The 14,910-nt window shown below is 35.3% G+C and overlaps 1 protein-coding gene across 2 annotated transcripts in view; it reads left to right on the plus strand.

The window, feature by feature from the left end:
- The first annotated feature begins 3,649 nt into the window (after positions 1 to 3,649).
- LOC140166150 (transcription factor SUM-1-like) overlaps positions 3,650 to 14,910 on the plus strand; it is a 31,338-nt gene continuing 20,077 nt past the window's right edge. The window contains exon 1 of one of the 2 annotated variants that reach the window (XM_072189542.1): positions 3,650 to 4,614. In XM_072189542.1, the coding sequence (XP_072045643.1) occupies positions 4,048 to 4,614 (567 nt within the window). In that variant the 5' untranslated portion in view covers positions 3,650 to 4,047. The remainder of the gene's footprint in view (positions 4,615 to 14,910) is intronic. The other variant, XM_072189541.1, reaches the window with a different exon arrangement.

Below are 14,910 nucleotides of genomic sequence, written 5' to 3' on the forward strand. Positions count from 1 at the left end.
TTTTATATTTTAAGTTTTACACCCCCCCCCTCTACGTGCCAAAAACTTTTGAACCCCCCTGTTCATACACCCAAAACTTTTTTAACCCCCCCTCTTCAGAACTCCAAAAATTTTATGACCCACCTCCATATTTTCCAGCCCCACCTACCAAAGTATTTATGAACACTCCCTTAGGTAGTTTTCCGTAAGCTTCACTTTTGTGATTTTGGTAACTATTTTATATTTATTTGTCCAATCCATCTCAACTAGGCAATCTAAATTGTACTCACCATTTACATCCCAATGTATTTTAGTATATCCACCTCACACGTTTCCATTATATATCCAGTAACAGACAAAATATCAAAATTGATGCCTTATTATGATATCACAAACTATCACATGTATTCAAAATGGATGCCTAAATTTGACTTGAACCAAGTGACCTATAACCTGACCTGTGATAACCTCATAGCTTTTTAAATCTCTGTTCCTAACAACACATTATAGAAGATACATACATGGCGTAGTATTAAATTGGCTATGCATCCACATTTGGAAGAGCTTATTTAATTTATTCAGTGTTATTTAGCATGCACCATTGAGTACATTTCTATATATAGTATAACAAAGGATTTAATGTATTCTATTCATGTACTCTACATGAACATGTTGAATAGAATAAATTATGGTTTGTTATGAAACACACATCTGAGTTACTAGGATATAGTAAACAAAAAATATATAGGGCTAAAATGATTTACTAAAATGGTTTAAAAGCACTTTGTATGTAGAGATATTTTATAAGTTTAGGACATGAGGTGATGAACATATTTATGTACTTCATAAATTTGCAACAAAAAAAAGAAGAGGGGTACTAATGAAAATCAGGGTATTATACCCCCTTAAGGAATTCACTCACTCACTCCTGGACGACTTCTGTCGGACTCCTGCGCTGGCTCTCCAGATATGTCTGTCCTGTATGCAGTTCCTGATTTCGTTTGGTTCCTGTCCAGTGTCCTCACACAGAAGATCTACATAGGTCTTGCTTGGCCGCCCAGACTTCTTTTGCCGTAACTGGGTTTCCACAACACTAGATCTGACACCTCCTGCCCTGTACTTCTTAAATAGTGACCAGCAAATTGTAGTCTTCTTTTCCTGATTTCATCAGTTACCTTTGGGAGTTCTCCATACAGTTCTTTATTTGTGGTATGTGTCCTCAAGCTTATATCAAGAGCTGATCTAAGTAGCCTGGTGCACAGCCGTTCAACTTTACATCGTCATCATCATCATCATTGTCAGTCATCATCAATTATCGATGATGATGATGATGACTGGCATCATCATCAATGATGATCATCATCTTCATTTATATCATAATATTACCATACTCGGAGGTCATCAAAACTACACTGGTGGCTAATTTGCAACAACGTAATCCGCTATACGGAGTTAATTGTCAATTAAATAACTAGTTAATTAATTAAGCTGTTATGAATGAATAATTAATGTCACCATTCCTATCATCGTCATCATTGCGACTGTCATCACACCAACTTTAATTACGTAATCGTTTCTCCTGACTCCCTCCCCATATTTTACTCCACCTCTAGATGCAATTAAAATCGTTTATCATGTCCTTTGTCCTTTATCATCATCATCTTTTTCCTCCTCCACCTCCACCGCCACCTCCTCCTCCTCCTCCTCCTCCTCCTCCTCCTCCTCATCATCATCATCATCATCATCATCAGCAGCAGCAGCAGCATCATCATCATCAGCAGCAGCAGCAGCAGCAGCATCATCATCATCATTACCATACTCCGGGCATCCTGTAAACGGTAAGACTACGCTGGTGGCTCATTTGCCACAGATGTATAATCTGCTAATTATTGTGCTGGTTACTTTTCAAGAAATTTAAAAAAAAATGTTATTTCACGATTCCTATCATCGTCTGACGTCGTGGCCACCATGGTCATCATAATCAACCCAGCCGTTATGTAATAAATTGTTTTTCCTAACTTCATCCTCATCTTTTATTCCACCTCTATGCAAATAAGGAATCTCAAAATCATTTTATCATGTCCGATTTCCTGTATCATTTATGGCTGTAAGATAACGGTTGGAATTTTGCTGGTTTACTTGTTCTCTAGTTTGGCATGTTTGGGGGCTTCTATGAACCGCTATGAACTATGATTAAATCATGTGCAAGCCAAGTTCATGTGTAAAGGAGCTCGCCTCTTACTGGTACCTGTCCGTCAAAGTAGAAAAGTGCACTCGCCCCCGTCGAGTACGGCAAGCCTGGTATGTGAGCGGTGCTGTATCATATTGCCCTCATAATCAGGAAGTTGGCCCTGTATATAATAGCCTACGATGTCTTGCTAAGCAAGCTTCTGAGGTGGTACGGAGTTCAAGTTCTTCACAATTATTAACTGTAGTTAAAGTAAACCTCACTTGTTTGTTTGTCTTGTTTGTTTCATGCTAGGCCTATGCATGTATGACACAACAAGAACTCATTTTGAACTAAATCTATATAGGCCTATCCTATCGATGCCCCGTTCCATGTACGGATGGTTTCACAATAGGCAATTATCGTTATACACCTTGTTGATTAGTGTTTACAATAATTACATTAATTTAATTAACAATATGTTATTTTTCATTCATTTCAGCATATCAAATATAACTGTTGATTCTGAATCTTTTAATATAGATATAGGGTCGATCTCAGGGAGGGGGGGGGGCACTTGAATATATATCGGTGTAGAAAAAAGGGGATCATTCGGTGTTGGCAACGTCAAAAATGGGGTGATTTTGTATGTGAGCGCCCAAAATTTCACATCATTGACAATAAAAAATAGCTTTTTACCCAATTTTACAGTACAAATAGACAAAACCCGTTCATTTTGCTGAAATGCGCGCTAATTTTGAGGACTATATTGTTCGAAAAAAGGGGTCATCAGTGTATAGGCTGCTGAAACAACGGGGTCATTGGGTGTAGGATTTGCCAAAAATACCGGGTTTTTTCATGGGCACATGACGTATGTCAATATATGGGAATGCCCCCCCCCCAGTCAACTATAAATAGGCTTGTCAAAGAAACCATATTTTCTTTTAATAATGTATTCTACATGATCATGATGAATAGTGAACTCGGATATTACCAAACACCTTAAAGCACTAACCCAAAACCAAAGCAATTTTTTGCCTCACTTTCCATTGGTCATTGGTCCATTGGATGGCAAACCAGGGATGAGCAAACAAATATGCCCTACATGTACTCCGAACTTTTTACACAGAGTGTCATTGTGACAAAAATACCTTTTTGCAACAGAATTTATTTAATACATAGCATTGTTTGGTACAAAAGGTTTACTTGATACAAAAAGCCCGACAAAAAGTTTAGGCCTATTATAATCATAGACCATTTATTACACCTATAAGAAAGTGGGAGGGGAGAGAGTAAGCCCTGTCTTTACACCATAGTGCGACTCCCAAAAATTGGGTGGAAACTTGGGTCATAAAACTTTATAAAAGGAAATATTCAATATCTCAGCTTATGACTCTATGATAAGCTGCCAATCATACAGCATGGCTGACTGTGAAGTCCATCCCACTTGTGCTGGGCTCCACACGGCGGGATTATTTGTCCACCTCATGATTTGAGTCATGCCTGGATCACTGTGGATTGGAATAGTAGGCATGGGCACAGTGTAAATGGTGCGAGGCGATATTACACACGGACGCACGTATGGATGATGTGTCCCTCGGCTTCTGGTGTCGGCGCATTTTATAGTAGTAGTTATCAATGTTACTGTCATATAGTGACGTTTCACTTGTGACTGGACTGTTGCGTATTGTTACGAAGTGTTAAAAACTTTATATAATGCAACATACGACAACTTGTCATTCAGTAGGGGTGAAGTGCTGCTAGGAGTAAGTTGACAAGACTGAAGGGAGTTATAATTAGGTCTTCCAGTGACATCTTTGGACGTAAACTTTGCACTTTTAGACTTCACAGCTTGAACTTTTTCTGGTGATCATTTATCATCATAACCTTTCATCAGTATCATGACAATGGAACCAGTCCGGAGCAGTTGTAGATATACCGAGATGCAACCAATAAGTTATTATGACAATTATCCACCTCCTACAAATGGAGATATTCCATATAATAATATGCATAATTACACGAACGGTTATCATGATAATAATATCCAAGGGAGTCCCAATCGCAATGGACACTGTTATGCCAGCGATGGCTCAGCTTCTAGTGGAGATGGGTGTCGAGAGGAAGATCTTGAGCACGTGTTGGCGCCGGGATACCCCGGCCAGGGAGAACGAAGATGCCTCCTCTGGGCTTGCAAGGCATGTAAACGCAAAAATGTAGCTGTAGATAAGCGAAAAGCAGCAACGATGAGAGAAAGAAGGAGGTTGAGGAAAGTTAATGAAGCTTTTGAAGCCTTGAAGCGACATACCTGCACCAATCCAAACCAGAGGCTACCAAAAGTAGAGATTTTGAGAAACGCCATAGAATATATTGAAAAGTTGGAAAGACTTCTTCAAGTAGAAAAAGCAAATGGGGAGAACACCGATATGGACACTCTAGAAACCAGCTCCAATGCTTCAGATGTTTTGGTAAGTATGGACGATATAGTATAACAACATACATCATCATGATTGTACTTCTTTAACATTTTAAAATTTTGTGTTTATCGTGTTCACTGATTGCATGTGCCTATACCAGTTACCTACAACTTTTACTTGCCATGCATGCTTGTGGGATAATCATATGATAATATAGAAACATTACTTGAGCTAAGCATTACCCACGATTAGACCATGAGTTATTGGGTAAAAGTAGTAGAGAACTTCGCAAGTTGTATGCACTTGACGTTTGTTTTGATCCACTCGGCAAAGTGCCGGTAAACGGTCCATGATGGTGGACGCTTCTGGTTACCTGGGTAACGAATCAGGTAGTTGGTGCCATATATATGTTGCCATAGTAAACCATGCACAATGATGACAATTTAATTTCGGCGTTTCTATATATTCTTATGTTTATTTCATATCCTTTTATCAGTTTATCATCAAAATAATTTTGGTCATTGAATACAAATATACATTGTAATATCATTAATATCAGAATACAACCTTCTAAATTCTGGCCTTTTTCTGGCTCTGAGACAACTGTGATTACCATATTACAATGCAGCCAAGATTTCAACGTGATTTTAACAGCTGCACGGAGCCTCCGGTGTTTGGCGATATCAAGATAAATCTCTGTGATTAATGATACATTAACATGATTAATGTCTTTCTCTTTTTAAACAATTAGGTAAAATTAAAGAAGACAATTTAAAAGGCAAAATTTCACCAACTTTGACTTTGTAAACGCGATATGCAATACTACTCGCTGTACAAATAATTCATAGTCACATGGTCATTGTTTAATGCCTTTCTTATAAAAAAAATACTACATAATTTATATATAGGCCCCTACTCAGGCTACTGTAAAAAAAAAATTTAAATTGTCTTGACAAAATTAGTGCGTTCTTGCATTTTTTAAAATAGCAAGTTGGATGCTTTTCAATATACTAGGCCTATAAATAAAACTTTCTTTTGTAGATAATTTGTCTTTATAAAATTAGTGCATTTTTGCATTTTCAAAAACAATAAATTGCATGCTTTTCAATATAATCACAAAATGGCTCGAAGACATTGATTTTCAACGATTATTCATCAGACATGTCATAGTGTCAAGTCAGTCATCCGAAAAACACTTACTCAATATTGCAATGTTAAATGTAACTTAATTTCATTCGGTGATCAACCCGTGTGTTAACCCGACCATAGGTATCCCCATTTATTATTATCTTTATTATAATTTTGTGCAAGTCAGCCACCACTCCAATTATCCCTGATATTAGCCATGACGTATTTACTCATAAAATCAAATTTTGACAAAAAATCTTGTTACTGCATTGATACAAATAACGAATGTGAATGATCGACGGAAGAACTATGACATGAACCAGAAAGGTACTTTATTTCACAGTCGTTTTGACTCATTTAACTAATTCTTAGACCCTATAATAACAGTTTATGGTGATTATACTAGCATTGCTGAATATAGGTAGTCCTGCAACACCAATTTGACTTTCAAAAAGTGTAATATGCAGGGTAACGGTATTAAATAGATCAAAGAATTATGGTAAAATATTTTACTCAATTAACGTTACAGCTTTGGTAAGATATTTCATGCTACAATCAAACGCACAGCAAGAAAACAATAATTGCATTCCCATAATCATGGATTGAACAAGCAGATTCTAAAGAGATAAATAATTCTCGAGTTGGGGATTTCCTGAATATTTATTGGCGAAATCACGGTGTACATGTTCTACAATCTGGTATACTCATCTTCACTGAACACTGTCTTTCCATCGTGTCCAATCCTTGCAGCTTGACCATACACCAAATCAATTTGGTCACACACTGGTTTTAATTTTTGGCCTTCTAAATTTATCTGAGACCCAAATAGCTCCTCCCGTGATATCACTTTATTCCATGTTCTCTAGGGCATTTTGATGATATGTTTCGGCATGAAGCATTAATATCTATATTTACTCGTGTGTATATGTAGTACTTTTGTTTTATATTTCAAAACATGTCCATCCTTATCCTGGTGTTGCAAATAATCACATACTTCTGTCTTAATTAATGTATTAAAGCTACTTATGAATTTAAAAAGCATCATTTCTCATGTATGGTATGCATATTTTTCGAATATCTTAATTAAATCAAAGATCCTAAAAATTAATCTTGGATCAAATGTTTCTCGTACATTATAACCCATCTGCTTAATAAGCTGTAAACCCAATTAACCCATCAGTCTTAATGAGATAAAAAAATGAAACGCCAACATTATTTGAGCATTAAGATGTAAACCCATGTGAGAAATGAGATTGTAAGTCAACTTTATCTCATTGTGAAAATGAAATTGAAAGCTATAAATCTGTATACCATCATTATCTGTGAGAAATGTGATTGAAAACCAACATTCTGTGAGAAATGAGATTAAAAGCCAACATTCTGTGAGAAATGAGACTAAAAGCCAACATTCTGTGAGAAAAGAGATTGAAAGCCAATGTTATCTGTGCATGAGATCAAAAGCCAATATTATCTGTGAAAAATGAGATTAAAAACCAACATTATCTGTGAGAACTGAGATCAAAGAAGATTGAAAGCAATCACTACATTTGTGAAATGAAATTAAAAGCCACCATTGTACATATCCTTTGAGAAATAAAGATCAAAAGCTAACATTTGGTGAGAAAAGATATTTAAAGCAAATACTACTTGCAAGCCTCAAAATAAGCAGATCCGGACCAGGAGCCACACATTTGAAAAAAAAAGCAGCCCCTGGTCTTATGATTATTTAGTGAACCAAGGGCCATTTTTAAAGAGCTAAGAGTCATTTAAATTTCAATTGTACACATTAAATACAAAACCTGCTTTAACTATACCACACTACCAGGCTCTATTTGAAAAAAAAAATGCAGAGCCTGGTTCATATGATTTTGGTATGGACCAGGAGCCAAAATGTTATGACCATTGGGTAAATGGCTCCTGGGTGCCTGGTTATTTTGAAGCTTGACTACTTGTAAGAAATGAGATTGAAAGCCAACATTACTTGTGAGAAATGATATCAAAAGCCAACAATATCTATGAAAAATGAAATTAAAATCCAAGGGAGAAATGAGATTGAAAGCCAACGTGTTTTTTATTGGGGGGGGGATGAGATTGAAAGCCAACATTCTGTGAGAAATGAGATTGAAAGCCAACATTATCTGTGAGAAATGAGATCAAAAACCAACATTCTGTGAGAAAAGAGATTGAAAGCCAACATTACCTGTGAGAAATGAGATTAAAGCTAACATTTAGTGAGATATGAGATTGAAAGCCAACATTATCTTAGATTTAAACTCACATGAAAGTATGTCATGTAGAAGTACGACAAATCTGAAGACAGCATAGACAGGAAATATCAAACGTGTGCACATGACCTACCCACTTCATCTGTTTATTAAATAAACAAATTGACATGATAACCGTGGTGAGGTGTTGATCATGAGTTTTTGATAGGTCTATTACAATATACAAAGCTTCAAAAAGCCGTAAGCATTTAGAGCATACAGAAATAAACGCTTGGATTGGATAGAGTATAGATAGTAATGGTAATGGTAATGGTAGTAATGGTAATGGAGGTACGGGGAAATGCCTTTAGTAAATATCTTTATAAATAGCAACCGTGAGATTTTACATAACCTGGAGTTTACAATCACAGTTTTGGTATATCCAATTACACTATATGGTTAATTTCTGTCACTGGGATGGTTTAAGTTTATGTAAGAATAAGTAAAGAAATGTAGAACCAACGAAGAACATATGAAAGCAATAAAGCAAGCAAAGTAAAAAAGAGAACATTTTTGCCAACAAAAAAATATCATTCAGTGCTGATCACAAAGTCATTGACATACTGCGTTTTTTACCCTTACATGTACATGTACCTATTAAATGTAGCCGTCGTCGCGATCCTTTCGTTATAAACTCCCTCAAGTAAAGGGAAGATCTAGGACTAGGAGGTGGACATAGACTATAAAATCACGAAGTTCCCCTTAAAAGTTTGGATAAATTGGAGGAATTTTTGTGGCGTTATATTAGTCCTGATTATACTTCTTATTCAATTAAGTTGCTATACTACATATTTTGAACTTATAATCAATACAATACAGTTCCTTCTTGGACTAGTTATGTTGTTTTTCTACACCATAATTTAAAGCTTATATTTCCCTTTATATGTCAAATCAAAGGGCATAAGAAAAAAGGGCGGCCATGCTGGGTGGAGGCAAAGGAATCCGAATACTTCCTAGCGAGCCTACAATGAGCACCAGTATGGTAGATAGGAACCGTGCTGTAATGTTGTATTGAAATTGTCAATTTTAATTAGGTTTGGTTAGAAAAAGAGACCTCATAGAAAGTCAACATTTTCCTTCTAACCAGGTCATACTCAAAATAGTGTACAACCAATGCTCTTATTCTTACATCAGGAGATACTACTAATATTAGTTTTAGCTTTTGGGAACGTATAATTGTTAGAATCCTGATCAGATATTTCTAAACGGATAAGTATTGCACATAAATCAATAAAATAATTGTTTAAGATCTGCAAGTTTTTTATAGTGAAGGGGTTGTAAGATCACTTATAACTAATTTTTAACTTAAAAATAAAAACACTTTTCCGAGAAATTCCTCAATATCAGGAACTATGTTGAAGAACACTTTTTAACATTGAATAGCTCAAACAAGTCGGGGTTTTGTGTAGGGGCCCAAAATAATATTGTTTTTGAGGAGCCATTGCCATTTATTTTTAGTTTTCGTCAGTTCAGATTTGATGAAGTATTATGTCCATTGCATCATACAAGCAAAAAGGCTTTACATACTATTCAATCGGACTGTTATTTATACAACTAGAAAATGTCATAGGATAAAATTAACACTTCCGAGGAACTAAATTAGTCTTGGAGTATTCTTTGATGTTAATTCCAGTGCTTTGAATTTAAGCTGATAGCTATCTGACGCAGATAGTGTTGATGGTTCTGATGCATGTACCACGCCCTGTTCGAGCAAAGCTTTTGGATTATTCTAGCTCAGGAGGGACTTTCTTCTGACTCTATTATATCTGTTATTCAGTACATGTCACCAACCATGTATGTGACTCAAAATTATTTGCACCAAGACTGATACAGTTATTGCTTTTCCAAAAGTTGACAAAATAAATTCTAAAGCTCAAATATAAAATATTGATTTGAATTTTAAAATTATTTGAAATACTAATTTATGAGTTTATTTCGTATGTGCAAAAGATGTTTATTGCGAGTTGTGCTATGATAATAATTGGGCTATTCCAGAAAATAGATGCACACCCCTTATATAGAGGAGTTCGGATATCCGGACTTTTTGTCCAGTCGTGACTGTTGGAAATCCAGACTTTTAAAGTGCCCAAAGGCAAAAAAATCCGGCAGAAAAATAGTTTAATATCAGAAATCCTCAATTTAAGAGCTCATTTTCAACATTTCCGTGATTTTTCCTTCATTTGATTGGATTTCCAAGCTTTTTCCAGTAACATTGGCAACTGGAAATCCAGTCATTTTCAGAAAGCAGGCTTGGAAATCCGGACATTTCTTTGATTGAAAATTTACTCCTCTATAGGGGGTGTGCACCTATTTTCTGGAATAGCCCATTGTATCAAAATGTTATGAAAAATGTACTGATATTGATATTCCTGTTATTCTGATTTTTAAAGTTCTTTATATATTCTTATTAATATTTATTATTTTTATTGTTATCATTCTTTAATATTCTTATTCTTAACCTTATTCTTATATAGCTCTTATTCCAATTCTTATTCTTTTTCATATTCATATATTCATATTCTTATGCTTATTCTTATATTCTTCAATTGTAATTTTAATGTAAATGCAATATGTCTCTAATTATACATATTGGTTAATTGATTCCAAAATATGAGCCTTCAATATTCCGTACCATCCATTGACAGCCCAATCAAAATACTCCAAATACAAACTCATCACCGCTAGCGTATCCATAATTTCAATGAAAAACTTCCAAAAATGGGCATAGATGTTCAAACCATGATAATAATATCGTGAATTGTACAAAAGAACGTGGTTCGATTTCACCATTTCCAAATTACCCCAAATGACTTTGGCAATTTTAATAGTCATATCTTAAATTTGATGTAACGGTAGTTGACATGGATTGGCAGACGGGCAGACCATTTGAGTCGCTCCATTGATTCCCACAGGAATGGTATCTTTCCCGTGGGATTTGTTCACTTTTTGGGAAGGAAAACATGACATTTTTTTAGTAGGCATGGGTCATTCGTGGATGCATGTATATTCAAACGAAAAGTTTTGGTATCATATATCAGATTGTTTTATCCAAATTTGTGCTGTAGTGTTGTAGGAAACTCGATATGGGGGGATGGTCATTTATTTTGGATCATGAGATACTTCAGCATGCGCATAGAGCTATAGTTGTCATTTAATTGATATTTTCTAAATTATCTTGCATGGAAGTACTAGAAGTAGTACTTCCATGATCTGGGAGGATCACATATTTCATAGTAAAGAAATATAAAGGAATTGTTGCTTGTATTTGGAACAGTGGTGTGGGGGGTTGCATGCATTGTGTCCTTTCGAGGGATCAAATTCCCTCTATCGGACCCCCCCCCCCTCCAAACCATAGCTATGCCCAAACCACACCATGCACCATCTGTGATCTCAGATTGGCAATGTATATCCTATACGAATCCTTTAGAATAAATATCTTGGCTTTACGTGCAAGTGCGTTGAAATCCGATAGTTCAAAAAATAGGAGAAACAACATATTTTGATATTTTTATTGGTTTATTTATATGACACGATTTTAAAGCAACCACAATAACATAAAATACGACGGGAGTTTTATATGCATATTGAGCGCGCCAATCTTGGCGTTATATATCTCATGGTTCAAACGTCTGCATACCACGCAATCATTCGCGAGACAGTTTTATTGAGAACCGATAATCATAACGACACAAATAAAGATCAAGTTAAAACTCATAAGTCAAATCTTTTTTTGCTGTAGTAACTATTCGACGTGTTTCTCAACCCATATGATCGTATAATGGCGAAATAATTATTGGTAGGAAGAGGAAAACATAGCGAAGTTTTCATGGTCGTTTGGCGCCCGTCTTGTTAAAGAAAACGTCTGCAAAACTACTTCCGAGGCCTATGTTGGCTCTCTCCGGATTTGTGAAAGCCACACCAACAAAAGACGGGCCGCGAGGTTTCCCGATTTACGTGCTCGGTCCCGAGGGTCCCGTGCTTGGTTTTAGCTAGACAAGGATTAAAACCTCTGAATATTATCTGATAAAAGTAAATATCCATCAAAACAATTTTAATATTCATCTATAAAACAACGAAAAATAAAAATGACCGACATTTTAATGTGCAACACGTCATGACCTAGTTAATGTGTTTCAAAGGTGTACAAATGCCGGCATTATTCTCTCAAAATATTAAATTCAACACATGGGCTGAAATCTTATTCAAAATGCTAAATTTATAACATTTCCAGAAAGAGTTAAATTTTAAACATGATACTGAAACGCCAATTGCTACTGAAGATGCGCACGGAAGTGATAAAGTCAAGACCAATTCTTGATGTAACTGATTGAAATCATGCACCTTTCGAAATACTCTATAGCGCAATAGTACAGTAGCTCATTTAGGCCTATTAAAGAACGTACATTCTGTAGAATTGGGTGTTTACAGGTAAAAGTATAAAAAGCAGATGATAAATCGTTTTAAATAAGTTTTACAGAAGATGAAGCAGTCGGCATTTACTGATTATCTTTTGATTATAATAAAACCAGACGTAGTTATACTGTCATGTAAAAATTTCTCTACCGGAAATGCTCATTGGTCCCAAAAGAAATTGTATTTTTATCAGTAAAATTTGCGAACAAAAAGTTTAGAGCACTGTTTTAAGCCTAACAAATTGACCCCTTAACCCGCAACATTATTTGAAGAAAAGCAGAAAACCAAATAACAAACAAGTTTTTCAAACCGTTTTTGTTCTTTGCCTTTTTTTCTATATTTCTAAATATTCTGGGATTAAATTAAAATCGCTAGGTTTTAATAATTCATTATCTAGAACAACATGAGAAAGCTGAATTATCTTTCACTTGAAATGTTTATAGTGGAATCGTGGAAGTACGATGGGATCATGTAATGCTCCTCAAAATTTGATTAGGTCTATTTTTTAACCATACTAAACATCAACAACAAGCTTCGTCGTAGGAAAACAAAAACAACAGCAAAATGTTCTTGAAAAACAATATTATTAAACCCTATTGGGAAAGCACCGGAGCACGACCCCGGAAACATTTTCCTACGCTAATGTGCTATTCCTTACATCCCTATGGGACCATTCAATCAAATTGTGGTGGTAAAAGTTTGCAGCAGCATTCACACACAAATCCATGCATGAGCATTTCAGGAGCATCTTTCTATAGTTCATTCTTCATCATATTAAGTTTCTTCGACATTTTTTTCTTCAAATCCGAACCAAAATATTAATCCAAAGGATTCTATATATTCTACGAGTTTCATGTAATGTTTACATTAAATTAGAATATATGATTTGAGAAAATGGTCTTGAATTGTATTTTGAATAAGAAAGTGTTCACGCTTGCCGATACCACTTTTTGCGTAAAATGTATATTATTATACATGTAGTTTTGGGAAAGAATACATAATGTTTTGAATTTGCACAATCAAAATTCAAATACAAACAAATGAATGTAAAAACAGGCGTAATTTTCACCATTATATAACTAAATACTACATGTATACTAATACTAAATATTAATAGGCATCATTAACTTCTAAGGTACATTGAAACTACCTTAATAATCAATCCTATAATAGGTTGCAAAGAGAGCGTAGCTATGCCATCATGATCATCAGCTGGCTGCATTTAAGCAACGGAAGTAATAATCACAGCTAAGGAAATACGGGAATTTCCCCTAGTATTTCCCGCCAACATTCCATCTTCAAAGCTGATGAGATTATGACATAATTTTAGCACACGAGGTGTAAGGCTGACCTTAATATTAATTCTCATCGCACATCATAGAGGCTTAGATACTAACTTAAAAATTACATGAGCATGATGAGCAAAAATAGTGCCATACAAGGACGTTGAAATGCAGGTTACATGGGTTATTTTAGAAATTGAAAATATTTTAGACATGCAAAATTTTATAACATTAACTTTTAAAGTTCTTCTTCGTTCGGTTCCTCCTCCACCACCCTTCAGCGTGTCCTCCTTACCTTTCATTCTTTTGAATCGTCTTCTTCTTCTTTTGACTTCTTCTTTTCAGTCGTATTCGTAAAGTAGTTAAATATTGTATTTATAAACACTAATAGATTATGGTGACCAGTGTAAGAAATATTTGGTCTAAAATGAAAGATAGGGGCCTAATCATTATTTTAAGCAAATTAACCAGTTTTTGGATCAGGCTTTTACTTTATGCGGCGCGGTATTGATACACTACAATGACTACACTGAATGTTCAGGAAAAAGTAATTCGCAATGTTTCGGAATACATGAAACAGGTTCTATATTCGCGATATCTGCTGTTCAGTGGCTAAAAGTACTTGCGCATCAAAACATACTTCTGATAATTATTGCATTTGTTGTTCAAATTTCCCAAAGCTGAAATTTAGTCTGATGAATTCTTTTTGTTGTAATTAGTTTACACATGAGGTCATTAGAGAATGAATTTGGAGAAAACCCTCTGATAATTACAAACACTCGCTGAGCAGCAAGACCTTCCCTCTAAGCTTTTAATCCGATAAGCTGATTATCTATTTGTTTTCATGAATTGGAAGACATTCTTTGATGTATTACTGAGCTCAATCATCTGAAATTACTGGAGCGTGAGCCACCCAGGCTGGTGGCTCAGCATAGTATTTTTAAACAGAAGGTTTTCTCCAAATTCATTTCCTAATGTCAAGAAAGTGAACAAAGTAGCGAATATATTACCTCTTCCTTACAACATGTACAATACTTCCAAGTTCCGTCGTATCTTTCAGGACTTTCTTAAAATCCCATTTAAATACGCCCTGTTTATTTTACCTTAATCCTAAGTACAGCTAGCAGAAAGCTACATTCTATCATCGTTTAAAGAGTCAGAGGCAGTGGATAAGTTTACCCTAGGGGTAGTGATCGTTTTAATTATAGCTTTCCGTTTTGCCCAGTTTGTGGGTATTTTGCAAGTATTATAAAGGTAAT

Source organism: Amphiura filiformis, chromosome 12 (assembly GCF_039555335.1).
Source record: "Amphiura filiformis chromosome 12, Afil_fr2py, whole genome shotgun sequence".
In the NCBI taxonomy this organism is placed as follows: domain Eukaryota; kingdom Metazoa; phylum Echinodermata; class Ophiuroidea; order Amphilepidida; family Amphiuridae; genus Amphiura; species Amphiura filiformis.